The sequence below is a fragment of the Hoplias malabaricus genome, chromosome 5, assembly GCF_029633855.1.
Source record: "Hoplias malabaricus isolate fHopMal1 chromosome 5, fHopMal1.hap1, whole genome shotgun sequence".
Taxonomy (NCBI): Eukaryota; Metazoa; Chordata; class Actinopteri; order Characiformes; family Erythrinidae; genus Hoplias; species Hoplias malabaricus.
Window position 1 is genome coordinate 40267472 of NC_089804.1, and position 12794 is coordinate 40280265.

Consider the following 12794-nt stretch of genomic DNA (forward strand, 5'->3'; position numbering starts at 1 on the left):
TCTCTCTATCTGTCTCTTTTTCTCTCTCTCTCTCTCTTTCTGTCTCCCTCTCTTTCTCTCTCTCTCTCTCTCTCTCTCTCTCTCTCTTTCTGTCTCTGTCTCTCTCTCTTTCTGTCTCTCTCTCTCTCTCTCTCTCTCTCTCTCTCTCAGCCATATGTACACTTTTACTCACAGCATACATTCACATAATGCACCTAAGAAATAGCCTGAAAGGCTACTTATTAAACGGTCCAGGTCATGTACATGTAAATACACTCACACTGTAACTGCGGGAATTTGTGTCTGTCTAGGCATTCGAGTTGGCGACGGGCGATTACCTCTTTGAACCACACTCTGGAGAAGATTACTCAAGGGATGAAGGTAATTCATGCTCCGAGTACCTGTGTTTTTGTAGGTAATAAATCCAGCCTTCTTTATTACTCAAGAACAGCTGTCCTACAGACCGTTATAAAACCTACCTCTTCTCACCTGAGAAGAGACCCATTCATGCCCAGTCGTGTTCTTTTAACACATGACACACACACACACCTCTTGGTACTGGCTCTGTTGAACAGCTTTGATGTCTCCATCGTCTGTGTCTGCTGCATAATCACTAGCGTCAGTTGCATTGTGCTCATTAATTAGCACTTGGGTGAGACTCATGCCACTTTAATGGGAGCACTTGATGCACAAGCTCCTCATCCGCCCTGTAGCCTTTACACCAGGCAATAGCTCTGGTTCACAGGGGTGAATAAGTAATGCTGTGTTTTTTCAGCTTAATATTTGTGTTGCTGCTGTCATCCAGCTTCTTTGTATTTTGAAATTTGAAAATTTTTTTATACCTTTTTATTTATTTAATATCCACACAAGACAATGTAATTTGCATGTAATTCCTCTTCCCGTTCGCTCCTGTACAGATCACATCGCACTTATCATTGAGCTTTTGGGGAAAGTCCCTCGTAAACTCATCATGAATGGGAAATATTCCAAGGAGTTCTTCACAAAGAAAGGTAAACCTAGTCAAAACCTTGTCTAGATACATCCTCTTTCTCAGTCATATCATTTATAATTGTGGGATACTTTGGTTAATATGAATCAAAGAAATAGAGCTGGTCTGAGAACTGGTTTCTGAGTTCGCATTTGTATCCCTAGTTTATATTTGAGTACTAATTTAAATTCTACCCTTCGGCATTCCTGACACTTTTCAGGTAGTGGCTTATTTATCGTTCTTAATGAGCCCTGTGCCCCTTCACTGCATAGTTCTCTGCAAAGATGCGAAACTTTGGCCCTTGTAGATTTAAGGTGTAGCCTAGTAGTCCCAGGGTCTTTGTTCACACAGGAAATGCAAATCCCTCTCGTAATCAGGCTTTGTTTTTTGTGTGTGTTCTGTGTTCCTGCGTGCCGGCTCAGGCGACCTGAGGCATATCACTAAGCTGAAGCCGTGGGGGCTGATCGATGTCCTGGTGGAGAAGTACGAGTGGCAGCGGGAGGAAGCTCAGAGTTTCAGCAGCTTCCTCCTGCCCATGCTGGACCTAATCCCGGAGAAAAGAGCTACCGCTGCAGAGTGCCTCCGCCACGCCTGGATCTCCTCCTAGTGGTCGAAAGCCTCCAACACAAACACTGACAGGCAGGCAGACGGACAGGCAGGCGCACACACACAAACACACACTTACGATTAAGACCTGAAGGCACTCTGATAACTCTCTTAGATACTTACACGTGATAAATGCTAACAGTCTTATGTGCTGGGCGTGTAGACTTTGGGTAGAATTGAAATGCACCAGGTGTAACTTGAGTTAACCTGCCGTTTTCACTTCATTTACTTTCTCTCTTTTCTCTCAGCCAACAGTAAGTGTCTAACAAATACACTGTTGTTACTGCTTTAAGGGTGTAAGGGCAAATATTCAGTGGAATCTCGGTCTGCTGTATTTGTAGCATATGTTTGATTCACACAGACAATGATTTGGGTGTGTTTTCCTGGGCTTAGAAAAGAACAGAAAGGAAAATCTAATGGATGCCACTAGGCAGCTGCTTAAGCAGAATAGAAGCACTTTGTTTTCTGCTCTTAATCGGTTGTATGTTGTGCTATATGGAAAAATATCATACTTTCTCAATACACAACATGCCTCTTGTTAAACTAAATATAGTTTAGAACCAGGTAAATAGACATAATCAGTGTTGGTGAGTGTTCATTAGGTTCAAATGAGATCTACAATACACTCAAAGCTCCTTTTGGTGAGGTGTATTTTATTGCAGTGGTGATAAACATTGCCTGCACCTAACACAGATGCTGCAAACAGAGATTATGCCGAATAAAAATAAAATAAAATAAATGCACAGAATTGTTAATCATCCCAAGGCAGTTTACATCAAGAATCCGAATAATAAAGAGCAACAGTGATGGCCCTGGGAATGACTGGATGTTTCTATGAGCTCTAACGTCCTGAACTGTTGGCTTACTGATCTCATCTCTGGGAACAAGTGCTGCTCAGTGCAAGAAAATGAGTGAAATGAGTGCTTCTCTTTACAAGAACAAACAAACAATAAATCTCCAATACGAGACCTGTGCAGGAGAAGAGAAAACACCCTTATATTTAAATGATATCAGTACATTTAGATTTTTGATGTATTTTTATTGTTCCGTTCTTCATAAAATATTCACACAGTGTAAAGGGCATATCATTGTTAATAGTCATTGAGTATAATGTTAAAAAACAAACAAACAAAAGAAAGTGAATGTCTTTCCACCGTAAACGTGGTGTGACATCTTAAACCAGACACAGTTCCGTCTCAGAAAACGTCTGCCGTTTTTGTACATACTTGTACCAAAGAGTTGTCTCTCTTTAGCGGTGTCAGTATTGTATAGTTTTAATGATCTTCTGTTGCGTTTTTGTGCCGAAGCTTTGCTGAATGGCTCCCGGGACAATGTCTGAGTGATGACCCGTACAAAGATGCCTTGAAAAATGCTTCTTATACCGACACTGATCTGTTGAACTGATGTTGCTTGAAGCAGGATCAGTGTTTTGTTTTTTTGTATAAAAGTAAGTAGAAGGAATCTAGAAGAATTCTACTGTGAAGGGCACTGACCTCCGCGTGCTTTTTCTTTTTTTTTCTTTTTTTTTTTTTTGTAATAAAAGTTGACATTTTGACATTTCGCCAGTTTCCAGAAGCACATCCTCTGCTCCGCGCTCTCTTCTTTTTCAAAGCCACTCTGCTTCGGATTGTTCACCGCTGAACTAAAGCCGTTTCTGTAGTTGTTACAAATAAAGGTTTGGAAAATCAAAAAGACTTTGTGTTGCTTCCTGCACTTTGTAACGTTTTATTACTCGAAGTACTGGACACAGGATGTTTTGTCTTTGCACACACAAGTAGTGGGGGTTTATAGTGAGCGGATTAGCAGCCCTCACAGATCACAAACTGGACTCCAACTATTATTTAACAATAGCTAAATGCTATCAAAGGCTAATGAGCTAAATGTATGAAGCAAATTTAATCTTCAGCTGTTTCTTCTAGTGCACAAATAAAAAATGATCAACAATGCAATCAAAATCTAATTTCGGGAAAGTTTGGAAATATCAAATCAGTCTGTTTGTGGGGGAAAGAATTCTAATATAAAGCTAGTATTACTTTTATATTTTAATGTTTATGGGGAACACTTTCAGATGTGAATGATGAGTGCCGCCAGAAATGACAGTTTGCAGAGGTCTTAAATATCTCCTGAAAATATATAAAGTTGTTTACGTGGGCAGCATGTTTCTGTGTTCAAATAAAAAACTGTCAGTTTTATATCTGTCAGTTTCCACTTATAGTTTTATCTTCCCAAACCTCTCCTTACTCCTCCTGTTATGTTCATTTGTCAGGAACAGTAATGGTGTTCCCAGGTCAGTTTGACCCGGTGCATGTCCAAAAGATGTCTGAAACCAAAAAAATCCTAACCAGCAGTGTGAATATTTCATTACTAACTCCATTACTAATTATTCAATCAATATTTAGTGCAGTGGTGTTCCTTACCTCTAACAGGTAATGGTTCAATTAAAATAATTCACTTGTTTTACATAAAAAAATACAACTTTTTAAATATTTCACCACTTTATTACTTTTGAAAGACTGGCTGTCGATTCCTCCTTTGACTTATAGACCCCAGGCAGGATGAGGAGCCACAAATATGCATCTAAATGTGTTTTATTTAACGTTACACTTACATAGCACCTTTCTAGAAATGGGAATCGAACCCTGGAGCTGTGACTGAGACACCACCTGCTGCACCACAGTGCTGCCCCGATATCAGAATCATTAGAATCAGAATTTAGCTCAAGATAGTCTTCGTCTTCAGACAGATCCTCCTCTGTTTCATTGTCATGATCAGTGATGACTTCCAGAGCCTCCTGGACTGTCATCCTTTTGCTTCGGCTGCTCATTTTGTAAAGGTGTGCCTGACACAGTGTAATGTTGGTAGGACTGCCATGCAGAGAATCTTATGTTTTGCCCCTCCCCTGTTGGGTGTCCATTGAATGTGGGTGGAGTTTTCACAAGAGAACATGACTAGTTCATGTCAAAAGTCATAACATCTGCACCTGTGTGTGTGAGAGAGGGAGATTGGGGTGAAACATGTCTCACAGTTGCAATCAAAGAAATACCCTGACATTTCTGACACCCTTTTACCTCCAGTTTGACTGCAGGGGTCAAATTGACCCGAACAGTATCTATGTGATATAAACATGCAGGGGGTAGTTGCGAATGTGAGATGAACCGTTTTAATATTATATGTTGATTACACTAATTAAGGCAAGCAAACTTTAAAACGAGTCAATTTGACCCGCAACAAACAGGAGGGATAAGGAAGCCTGGTGTTGACAGTAATCGTCTAAGTAATAAGCCGTTATATAATTTCATCATAAAAAAAGTATCTTACTCAATTAGTTTAGTTTGATGTTACAAAGCGTTTTTCCTCTCAGAAACTGACATTATTAAAATGATTAACACAAACGAGTCCATGTTGTCGATTGTTAGGATCCATGCTCTGCTTTTCCATACACAGTAGCAGTAGATAGAGATCAGTGGAAACAATGGTGGACCATGTTATGATCCCAGAAACATTCAGCAGTCGACTGGAGGCATCAAGCTTCTTCTGAAACGAAAAAAAAAAAAAGATCAGCGTCAGTCTTGCCCGGCATATCTAAGGCAGAAGTGTTCTGATGGACACATGGAATCCAAGGGTCCAAATGTTTGCACGAGCTCATCTAGTGTTTATCAATTTAAGAGTGACAGCTGAGAGCTTGTTCACACTCTTTTGCAGTAAGAGCTTCTACTCGTGGAGAAAGGCTTTGGAGTTGATGTTTGAGAAACTTTGCAATAATCTACAAGAATGTTAATGAGGTCAGACAAGGCTGTTGGGTTACTTCTGGATCTCAAGGACCACTCAATCATCTCCTGAATGGAGACCGTTCTACTGCTCCACATTGCAGTTCCAGGCTTTATACACGTCTAGCCAATACCAGACACTGATCTCAAGTGCAGCCAGTTCTATTGTCAGTGCTTCTGTATGTACCTTCACAATGAAACATTCTTTGCCGCTCTAATATCTGAAGTAATTTGTACTTGGGTTATCTTCTTTAGTGCCGACCTTTTAATCGAGTGCAGCTACTTATCCCACTGTCTTCGCCAAAGCCCCTGGACACCAGCATTAATTAAGTTCTTACAGTCTGCTGCTTGTGCCGTGTCTGCAGTGCACTGCTGTGTCTCATAGGAGCAGATCACCTCAGGGAATAAACCAGTAAGTTCCTTACTCTAGAGCTCTATCCACTGTCTAGTGGGTTATTTTGGGGACAATTAATGATGCACTGAGGTTCATCTTAAAGGGAGGCGTCTTGTCATTTTCTAGAAGTGTTTTATTTATTTATTTTTTAAAGAAATGCTTGTGTCTTGAGGGATGTGGTGAAATGGGCCGTGGGAAAAATTCATGAGGCTTCAAGTTAATTGCAGTCTTTCACTGAGAGCTAATGTAATTACATCAGCAGCACATCTCTATCCAGTGACTCAGTTCACGCCTAATACAGGTCCTATTCTCTTTAAATTCACTTTTACAGTATTAACTTATTAGTTTTATTGTAACGACACTTAATGCTGCAAACATTTGGGCAACGTCTTCTTCGGATCGTTAAAGAGGACTTGTGACAAGTGAATGGAATTTTACCACGACCAGGCAAAGCATTATAACGACCTTCTTGTTTCGACACTTATTGTCCATTTTCTCAGCTCCGTTGACCACATGGTTGCACTTTGTAATTGTACAGTTACAGACTGTAGTCCAGTTGTTTCACTGCATACTTAACCCCCATTTCCCCATGTTTGTCAATGGCCAAGACCCTTAAAGGACCAGCACAGAGCAGGTATGATTTTGGCTTGTAGGCCATTCTCAGTGCTGCATGGACACTGATGTGGTGGAGTGTGTTGTGTGGGTATGAGTGGACACTGAGAAGGATCCACAACGCAATGGAGTGTATAATTGTGCCGTTTTACTTCACTGTACTGGAATTAACAAAATGCAAGGAAGGCAAGTTTGAACAACAGATTATTCCATTACCTTTCTTCTCCTCCACCTGGAAGTCTTCTGGCAGCAGTTTGTCTTGGCGGTTGCCCAGTACGAATGCCAGGAAGGCCAGGGTGAGCGAGTCCATGATGCTGATGATGGCCAGGATGTAGGCCCAGCGCACCGTACAGTTTCCCAATGTGTATTTATCCGTCCGCTGTCCGCACATCCGCTTCACCTCCTCAGAGTCCCAGCCGTCTGGGTAGATCATACAGCCTATGACCATGCAGGTCGCTGGAGAGTGGAATAAAAAGAAAGAGATCGTCTGTGTGACAGTATCCAGGCACCTCTCGTTAAAGCGTTTATTAAAAAAATGCTCCTCTGTGCTGAAAAAGAAAGAAAATAATTAAATTATTCAAGGTTCCTATGTTGAGTGTGTTTTCCTGTGAAGGACTGGCGCCCCCTCCAGGGTGTATTCCCACCTTGCGCCCAATGATTCCAGGTAGGCTCTGGACCCACCGCGACCCTGAACTGGTTATGGGTTACAAATAATGAATGAATGAAAAAGGTTCCTATGTTTCTTTTAATTTTATAGACTACTGTGCCTTTGATATGTAAATGACTTCTGTTCTAATTGGCTGCCCTCAATGGTGCCTTGTTCAAAAGTCAATTCATACTGAAATACTTTATAAAATTCAGTGTTAATGTGTGGGGCTAAGCTGCTGGGTGCCACACAGGTGGATACACAGTTTGTAAGTATTTGTGGTCAGCGCTGGTCACACAGCTCCAGGGTCCTGTACATTTGGGTCCGATCCCCATCTCAGGTCACGGTCTGTGAGGAGTTTGGTGCATTCTCCCTGTGTCTGTGTTGGTCTCCTGGCTTCCTCCCACAGTCCAGAACATGTCCAACCTTTTTTTTTTTAAGGTGGAACAGTATGTTTGGGGGAAAAAAAACATTCTGTTTGTGCTTGGATGGATTTTAAATTGTATTTGTTTTATTCACTGTTTAAGAAACATGCAATTTGAGTTGTTTAGATTTGTTGCAGTAAAGTTTTCCAATATTTAAAGTCAGTTCCACCTTAATGAATCTGAAACAGCAAAAATAAGTCAACATTAAACACCTATGCAGCAGGAACATAGCAATCCTCCGCTTTTCTCGTGCTTTTCAGTGTTTGGAGGTCTCTCAGCTGTCAACAACTTCAGGTGCCATGAGCAGAGAGAGAGCCTAGCGTACCAGACAGAGACCCTTTGTTTTTGTTTTTTTTTAACCATTTACTGGAGAGCTATAAAATGGTTAGGGAACATCCTGTGTTGTGAACCAAGGTTATGCTGATAGTTTTGGAACTATAAAATATTCTGAGCAGCTGTAAAAAGTGAGAATGTTTGACACGTGCTGTACTTGTGTCTGTAAATACACACACTCAGACTCCAAAAAAGCAGTTCTTGGCTCAGGTCCATTGAGAACAGCACACCTGAACACACAAACAAACCCAGGCCTAAGAACTTCCCTTGTGGCCAAAGCCGTAAAAGACAAACGGCTTCCGTACAGTCCATCGTGTGTGTGCTTTAGTGCTGTGGTGAATTATAGCTTGGAACACGTTTGTTCTAGCAGCAAGCTACGTCCTCTGCTTTCCTTCCCTCACAACAAGCAAGACATCTCCTGGTTCTATTTCTCGATTTTTAAAATCCCGTTCTCTTCCCTCATCCTGAATTCACGTGTTTGCTGCTGAGACGCTTAAAAAGTCCTCGATGGACCACACTCCTGTGACATGAGAGAAAGGAACGAGTTGTGCTTTCACACTGAATGCCATGATCATATTCAAAAATACACAACTTCGCTGCTCTAGTTGCCTGGCAACTCTGGCCAGACATGCAGGCAGGCCCAGGAAGCCGGCTGAACATCTATCTATTATTTACCTGCACAGCATCACTCAATCTGTTTACCACGGGCTCGGGTGTTGGTTTACAGACCGCTCTCGCTTTCACTCTTTTTATTAACGAGGCTACTTCATTATGTAAACATGTTACACAATACTCCGCATGTGGTGGACTGTTGTGGAAAGGCGTTTTAGACGTTTAGAGGGTTTTAAGTGATATTCTGCACAAACAACAAAAACCACACAACACTCAAAGTAAAGGAAAAAGTGATTAAATCAGTAAAGAGCAAACGGGACTCTATCGTCGCACACACAACTCTTTTCTTCAGAATTCACCTGCTTCTCTCCATCCCACCCCTGGGAGAGGACAACAACAGTCTGGGTCTGAAAGAATGTGGAGATGTCAAGGTCATACTGAGGGCAGGAGAAACACGAAAGACAATGTTGCTCAGACCTCGACATCATCTTCAAAATCACAGAATGGGTTTGGGATGATTTGGATTGTGAGGCAAAATGCAACCAGCTTCTAAGACTGAACTTTGGAGGTGTGGGAAAATATGAATCATTGAAATGTTGTTCAATCTTCTTGTACTCTGCAAAGACACTGTATTCAAGCCATTAACTAACTGCTAAACTCCTCATGTGCTGAAGCTTAACAGCAAAAAATCCTGCAGTGTGTTCCAGTAGCTAGTTTTTATTCTGTGGGCAGCTAAGGTCTTTCTTCGGTGGTCAGTATTATATAAGCATACACACTGCAGTTTCAAACCTGTTGGCACTAACCATGGTGCTGAAATCCTAAACACCTACATGTCTCTACATTTGCTCTTAATTTTTTGGCACGCTCCCCCTTCTTTTTTTTTTTTTAGGACTACAACTTTCAAGAGACGGAGCAGCCCACGCTGCACATCAAACTTTCATCAGCGTCTGTCTGCTTGCCAGAAGCTTGAAAAGAACTGCAGCGAAAAAGAACTTACATGATGCAAGCTGCATCCACGCACAAATCTTGTAGACGCTTCCGGCGTTGCAGAAGAAGAACAAGCTGAAGCAGCCGATGGTGCCTACAATCAAAAGGAAGGAGATGCCTACAAAGAACATGGCGGTCTTAAAGGCTCCACTGGGAATGGAGCCGAAGTCCAGGGCGCTCCCTTTGCAGACCAGTTCTCCGGTGATTGGGTTGCCGATGCAGTAGTGAAAGAGGCCAAAGTAGCCCGACTGCGGGGTGTCCACGCTGTCGCCGATCCAGTACGGCTGGATGAATACAACCATGGAGATGATGGCAAAGCAAATGGTGAATATGATCCAGAGGACGCCAATGGCCCTTGCGTTTCGCACGTAATTGGTGTGGTATATTTTGGCAGCCTCCTGAGCTGGTAGAAGTTTGGCCATTGTTGCAAAAATAAAGGACACAGCTCACTGCAGACTATAACTCTGATTTATCGTCTACAACTGAGCAGCACGTTTACCGTAGATTATCACCCATAACCTCGGCTCATTCAGTAGTGTTTTAAGAATGTCCCTTCCCCACTGAGCTCTTGGTTGGATATCGTTCTCTGGACAGCTCCATGTGCTGAAATCCCTTCCATAAACCGCTAGCACATTCCCCAGAGACTCAGCTCTGTGGGGTCTTCAGCGAAGGTAAGTCCATACAAACGAGACACCACAGATCCTTAAGTCTTTACATGTGCAGGTTTCACTGTCCTGCTCTGAGGTCAAGAGATGACTAATTCATGGTAAACGTAGTCAAGCAACTTCAGTTACAAGCCGATCCCTGTGTTATCCTGTCAGCGCGGAACCAGATGGGGAGTGAGCATGTTAGGAATGTTTTAATTACGGGTTAATAGACTCTGTTGGGGTTGTGGCTTTTTTTAGTAGGCCTCTATCACATATTCCAGTGCTAGATGGAGGAGAATGGCAGTGAAGGATACTGTGTAATTATATATAATAGTTATACATAAAAAGTATCATACAGTAATATAATTATATGACCCTACATTCACTGGGTCAGACTTTAGGGGTGACTTCGGTCTATTTCTAATGGTAGATTCTCCCTCCGGAACAATTCCTTAGTCCTACAGAAGACGTAGAACCAACGCGTTTGGCTTGAACTCCAAACCCCAACTTTAAAAACCCTCTAAATTAAAATCCATAAATCATCAGAATCTTCAGTATTCAACTGAGAGCGTTTAAACCCAGCGGAAAGTCTGTTCGGTTTATGACACGCCAGTTTCTCTGAGGAGACAAGGTAATGTTTAAATGGAAGGTAATTAAACTACATTTCATTCTTGACTTTGCTGTCAGAAAATCTCTGGAGTGCCACGGTGCACCAGAGAACTGCTGAGTATCGTTCAGATCCAGCAGCAGGCTAGCGCACGGAAAAGTACAGAGAAGGCGAGAACAGGAGTTAGTGAGTCGTGGAACACCGATTCTTTGGTGCTTTATAAAACTGAGAACATACACGACCTATTGGACGGGCCCAGAGGATTTTCTTACACTGAGAAATTAAGTATTTGAAACTACATCACTGAGTTCATACTGTATTTGCTCAGTTTTTAGGACATTAGCATAGCAGCGACATTTACCCTAAGATTTAAAGACACACTTCAGTGAAAACCAAGGCCTTTTTATATGCTCTGTGTGGTGTTGAGTCTCGAAGGATGAGTGAAAGTGAGTGCCACTCCTGAGCATTGACAGTGTTCCAAGAGTCTCTAACAGACAGCGTTTCAAACGTCATAAACCTATGGAATCAATCAGTAAACTTAGAGGGCAGGGCTTTTGAGCTACACTTCAGCAGTGGGTGGAGACAGAGGAGTGTAATAAACACGTCACCTGTTCATAGATCTATGAAACTGAATGAAGGTAAAGCTGTAGTTACGTGTAATATATGTTTAAGATATTAGGGGACTTTTAACTTGGAAAGAACATATAAAACATGTAATGGTGATAATTAACGACTTAAGGGGGGTTTAAACTGTGGTTAAACACAGAATGCCATTAGCTCTCAACCTATTTATAGAAAAACCGGAAATAATAGGAGATATGACAGAGATAATAGGAGATATGATCATACATTTATTTTGGTAAAAAGGAAAAACAGATTTCACCACAAACACTAGCAGTGAATCTAAACGCTCTGTGTGTAGTACACCGTGACAAATTGTGGAGTTTATAGCCCTAAAGTGCACTAAACATGTGGTCCTGTTGCTTAAGGCTGAAAATAAATGTCCCTCTAATAAATAAATGACCTACTGAAGGGAGCTCTTTTAGTGTAGATTTCACAATCACTCGCTATAGGCGAGGCCTAGCATCTGACTCCAGAATATCAAGATAACTCCAGTCACTAATGTTCTTTATTGTTGGTTATTAAAGCTTATCAAAGTCAGCAGTGACGTCTGAAGCTATTTCTGTAAGTCTAAGTAAATGATAAACCTGAATTACCACAGATGTAGAGCCGCTCACATTCAGAACAAATAAAAACAACTCTCAGCGGATTAGCGGTGAAATAAACACAACGGAAACTAGGAGTCATTGCGGCACTTGACCAGTAAGCGGCGCTGTAATATTATGAAAAGCCTTGCTTGACTTTGACGCCATTAGTGCCTCCGTGGTGTTTCTGTTAAACGTTCACGTTTCATACACTTTATTTATTTATTTATTTATTTATGATATTTTTAATAACAGCAAGGAGTCACTCTCAACAAACTAGGAGCTTATTTCAGAGAAAATTATTTATAAAATTACTACAACAGCAGTCATGAGAACCGTACTTAGAAACTGCTCCAGAACAGAACTGAACACAGAATATTATTTTAACCGTTAAAATATTTCAGAATATTACATTTTTGAAGTAAACTGTTATTAAATCATGTTTAATTAGTGAAATAATTCATTGAAAAACATTTATTTCGCGACTTGTTCATTAAACGTTACAAAAATGGGGTTTTAATATATTTCAATTAAATAAAGGCAACATCTCAAATGTCAGGCCTTTATTCGATTAACACTCTCTCTCTCTCTCTCTCTCTCTCTCTCTCTTGTTCCCTGTCTTAACTTTTTGTAACTTTTTGATGGCATCAAATTCAATATAGCCATATACTGTTAAAACAATAACATTTCTCAGTATCAACATTTCAAATTTAGAAATGTTGCTAATGGGGCATCATCCAAAATATGAGTTGGAGTGGTGTTTGTGATTCAGAATTAATCAGTCAACACCAGCATCTCTCCTCACAAGTGTTCTGGTAACAATTTGGAAAAACCTAGCATTAACTCATCCCAGACCAGTACTTTTTAGACTACGCTACAGTAGCACAGCAACAAAGGGAGGCAACTGTTAATTAGTGCCATTCCTTTCAAAAGAAATGTTGGATAAGCAGGAGTCTGTCTTTTACCAACAGCCCGTCATATATTAA

At 41.1% G+C, this 12794-nt stretch overlaps 2 protein-coding genes across 4 annotated transcripts in view; one reads left to right on the top strand and one right to left on the bottom strand.

Annotated features, from left to right (window-relative positions):
* srpk1b (SRSF protein kinase 1b) overlaps positions 1-3245 on the top strand; it is a 34089-nt gene extending 30844 nt beyond the window's left edge. For 2 of the 3 annotated variants that reach the window (XM_066670802.1, XM_066670801.1), the window contains 3 exons: positions 291-360; positions 897-989; positions 1390-3244. In XM_066670802.1, the coding sequence (XP_066526899.1) occupies positions 291-360; positions 897-989; positions 1390-1574 (348 nt within the window). In that variant the 3' untranslated portion in view covers positions 1575-3244. Of the gene's footprint in view, positions 1-290; positions 361-896; positions 990-1389 lie in introns of all 3 variants that reach the window. The other variant, XM_066670803.1, reaches the window with a different exon arrangement.
* A 1851-nt stretch (positions 3246-5096) lies between these two features.
* lhfpl5a (LHFPL tetraspan subfamily member 5a) lies at positions 5097-9771 on the bottom strand. Its single transcript, XM_066672353.1, has 3 exons — positions 9360-9771; positions 6563-6802; positions 5097-5107 (listed from the first exon to the last, which is right to left on the bottom strand). Exons 1-3 carry the CDS (start codon positions 9769-9771, stop codon positions 5097-5099), a joined length of 663 nt encoding a protein of 220 aa, XP_066528450.1.
* Positions 9772-12794: the final 3023 nt, after the last annotated feature.

Coding starts and splice junctions, on each gene's coding strand:
- lhfpl5a (XM_066672353.1), bottom strand. CDS start 9,771: ATGGCCAAACTTCTACCAGCTCAGGAGGCTGCCAAAATATACCACACC. Junction 6,803..9,359: donor GTGGATGCAGCTTGCATCAT/GTAAGTTCTTTT, acceptor TCCACTCTCCAG/CGACCTGCATGGTCATAGGC.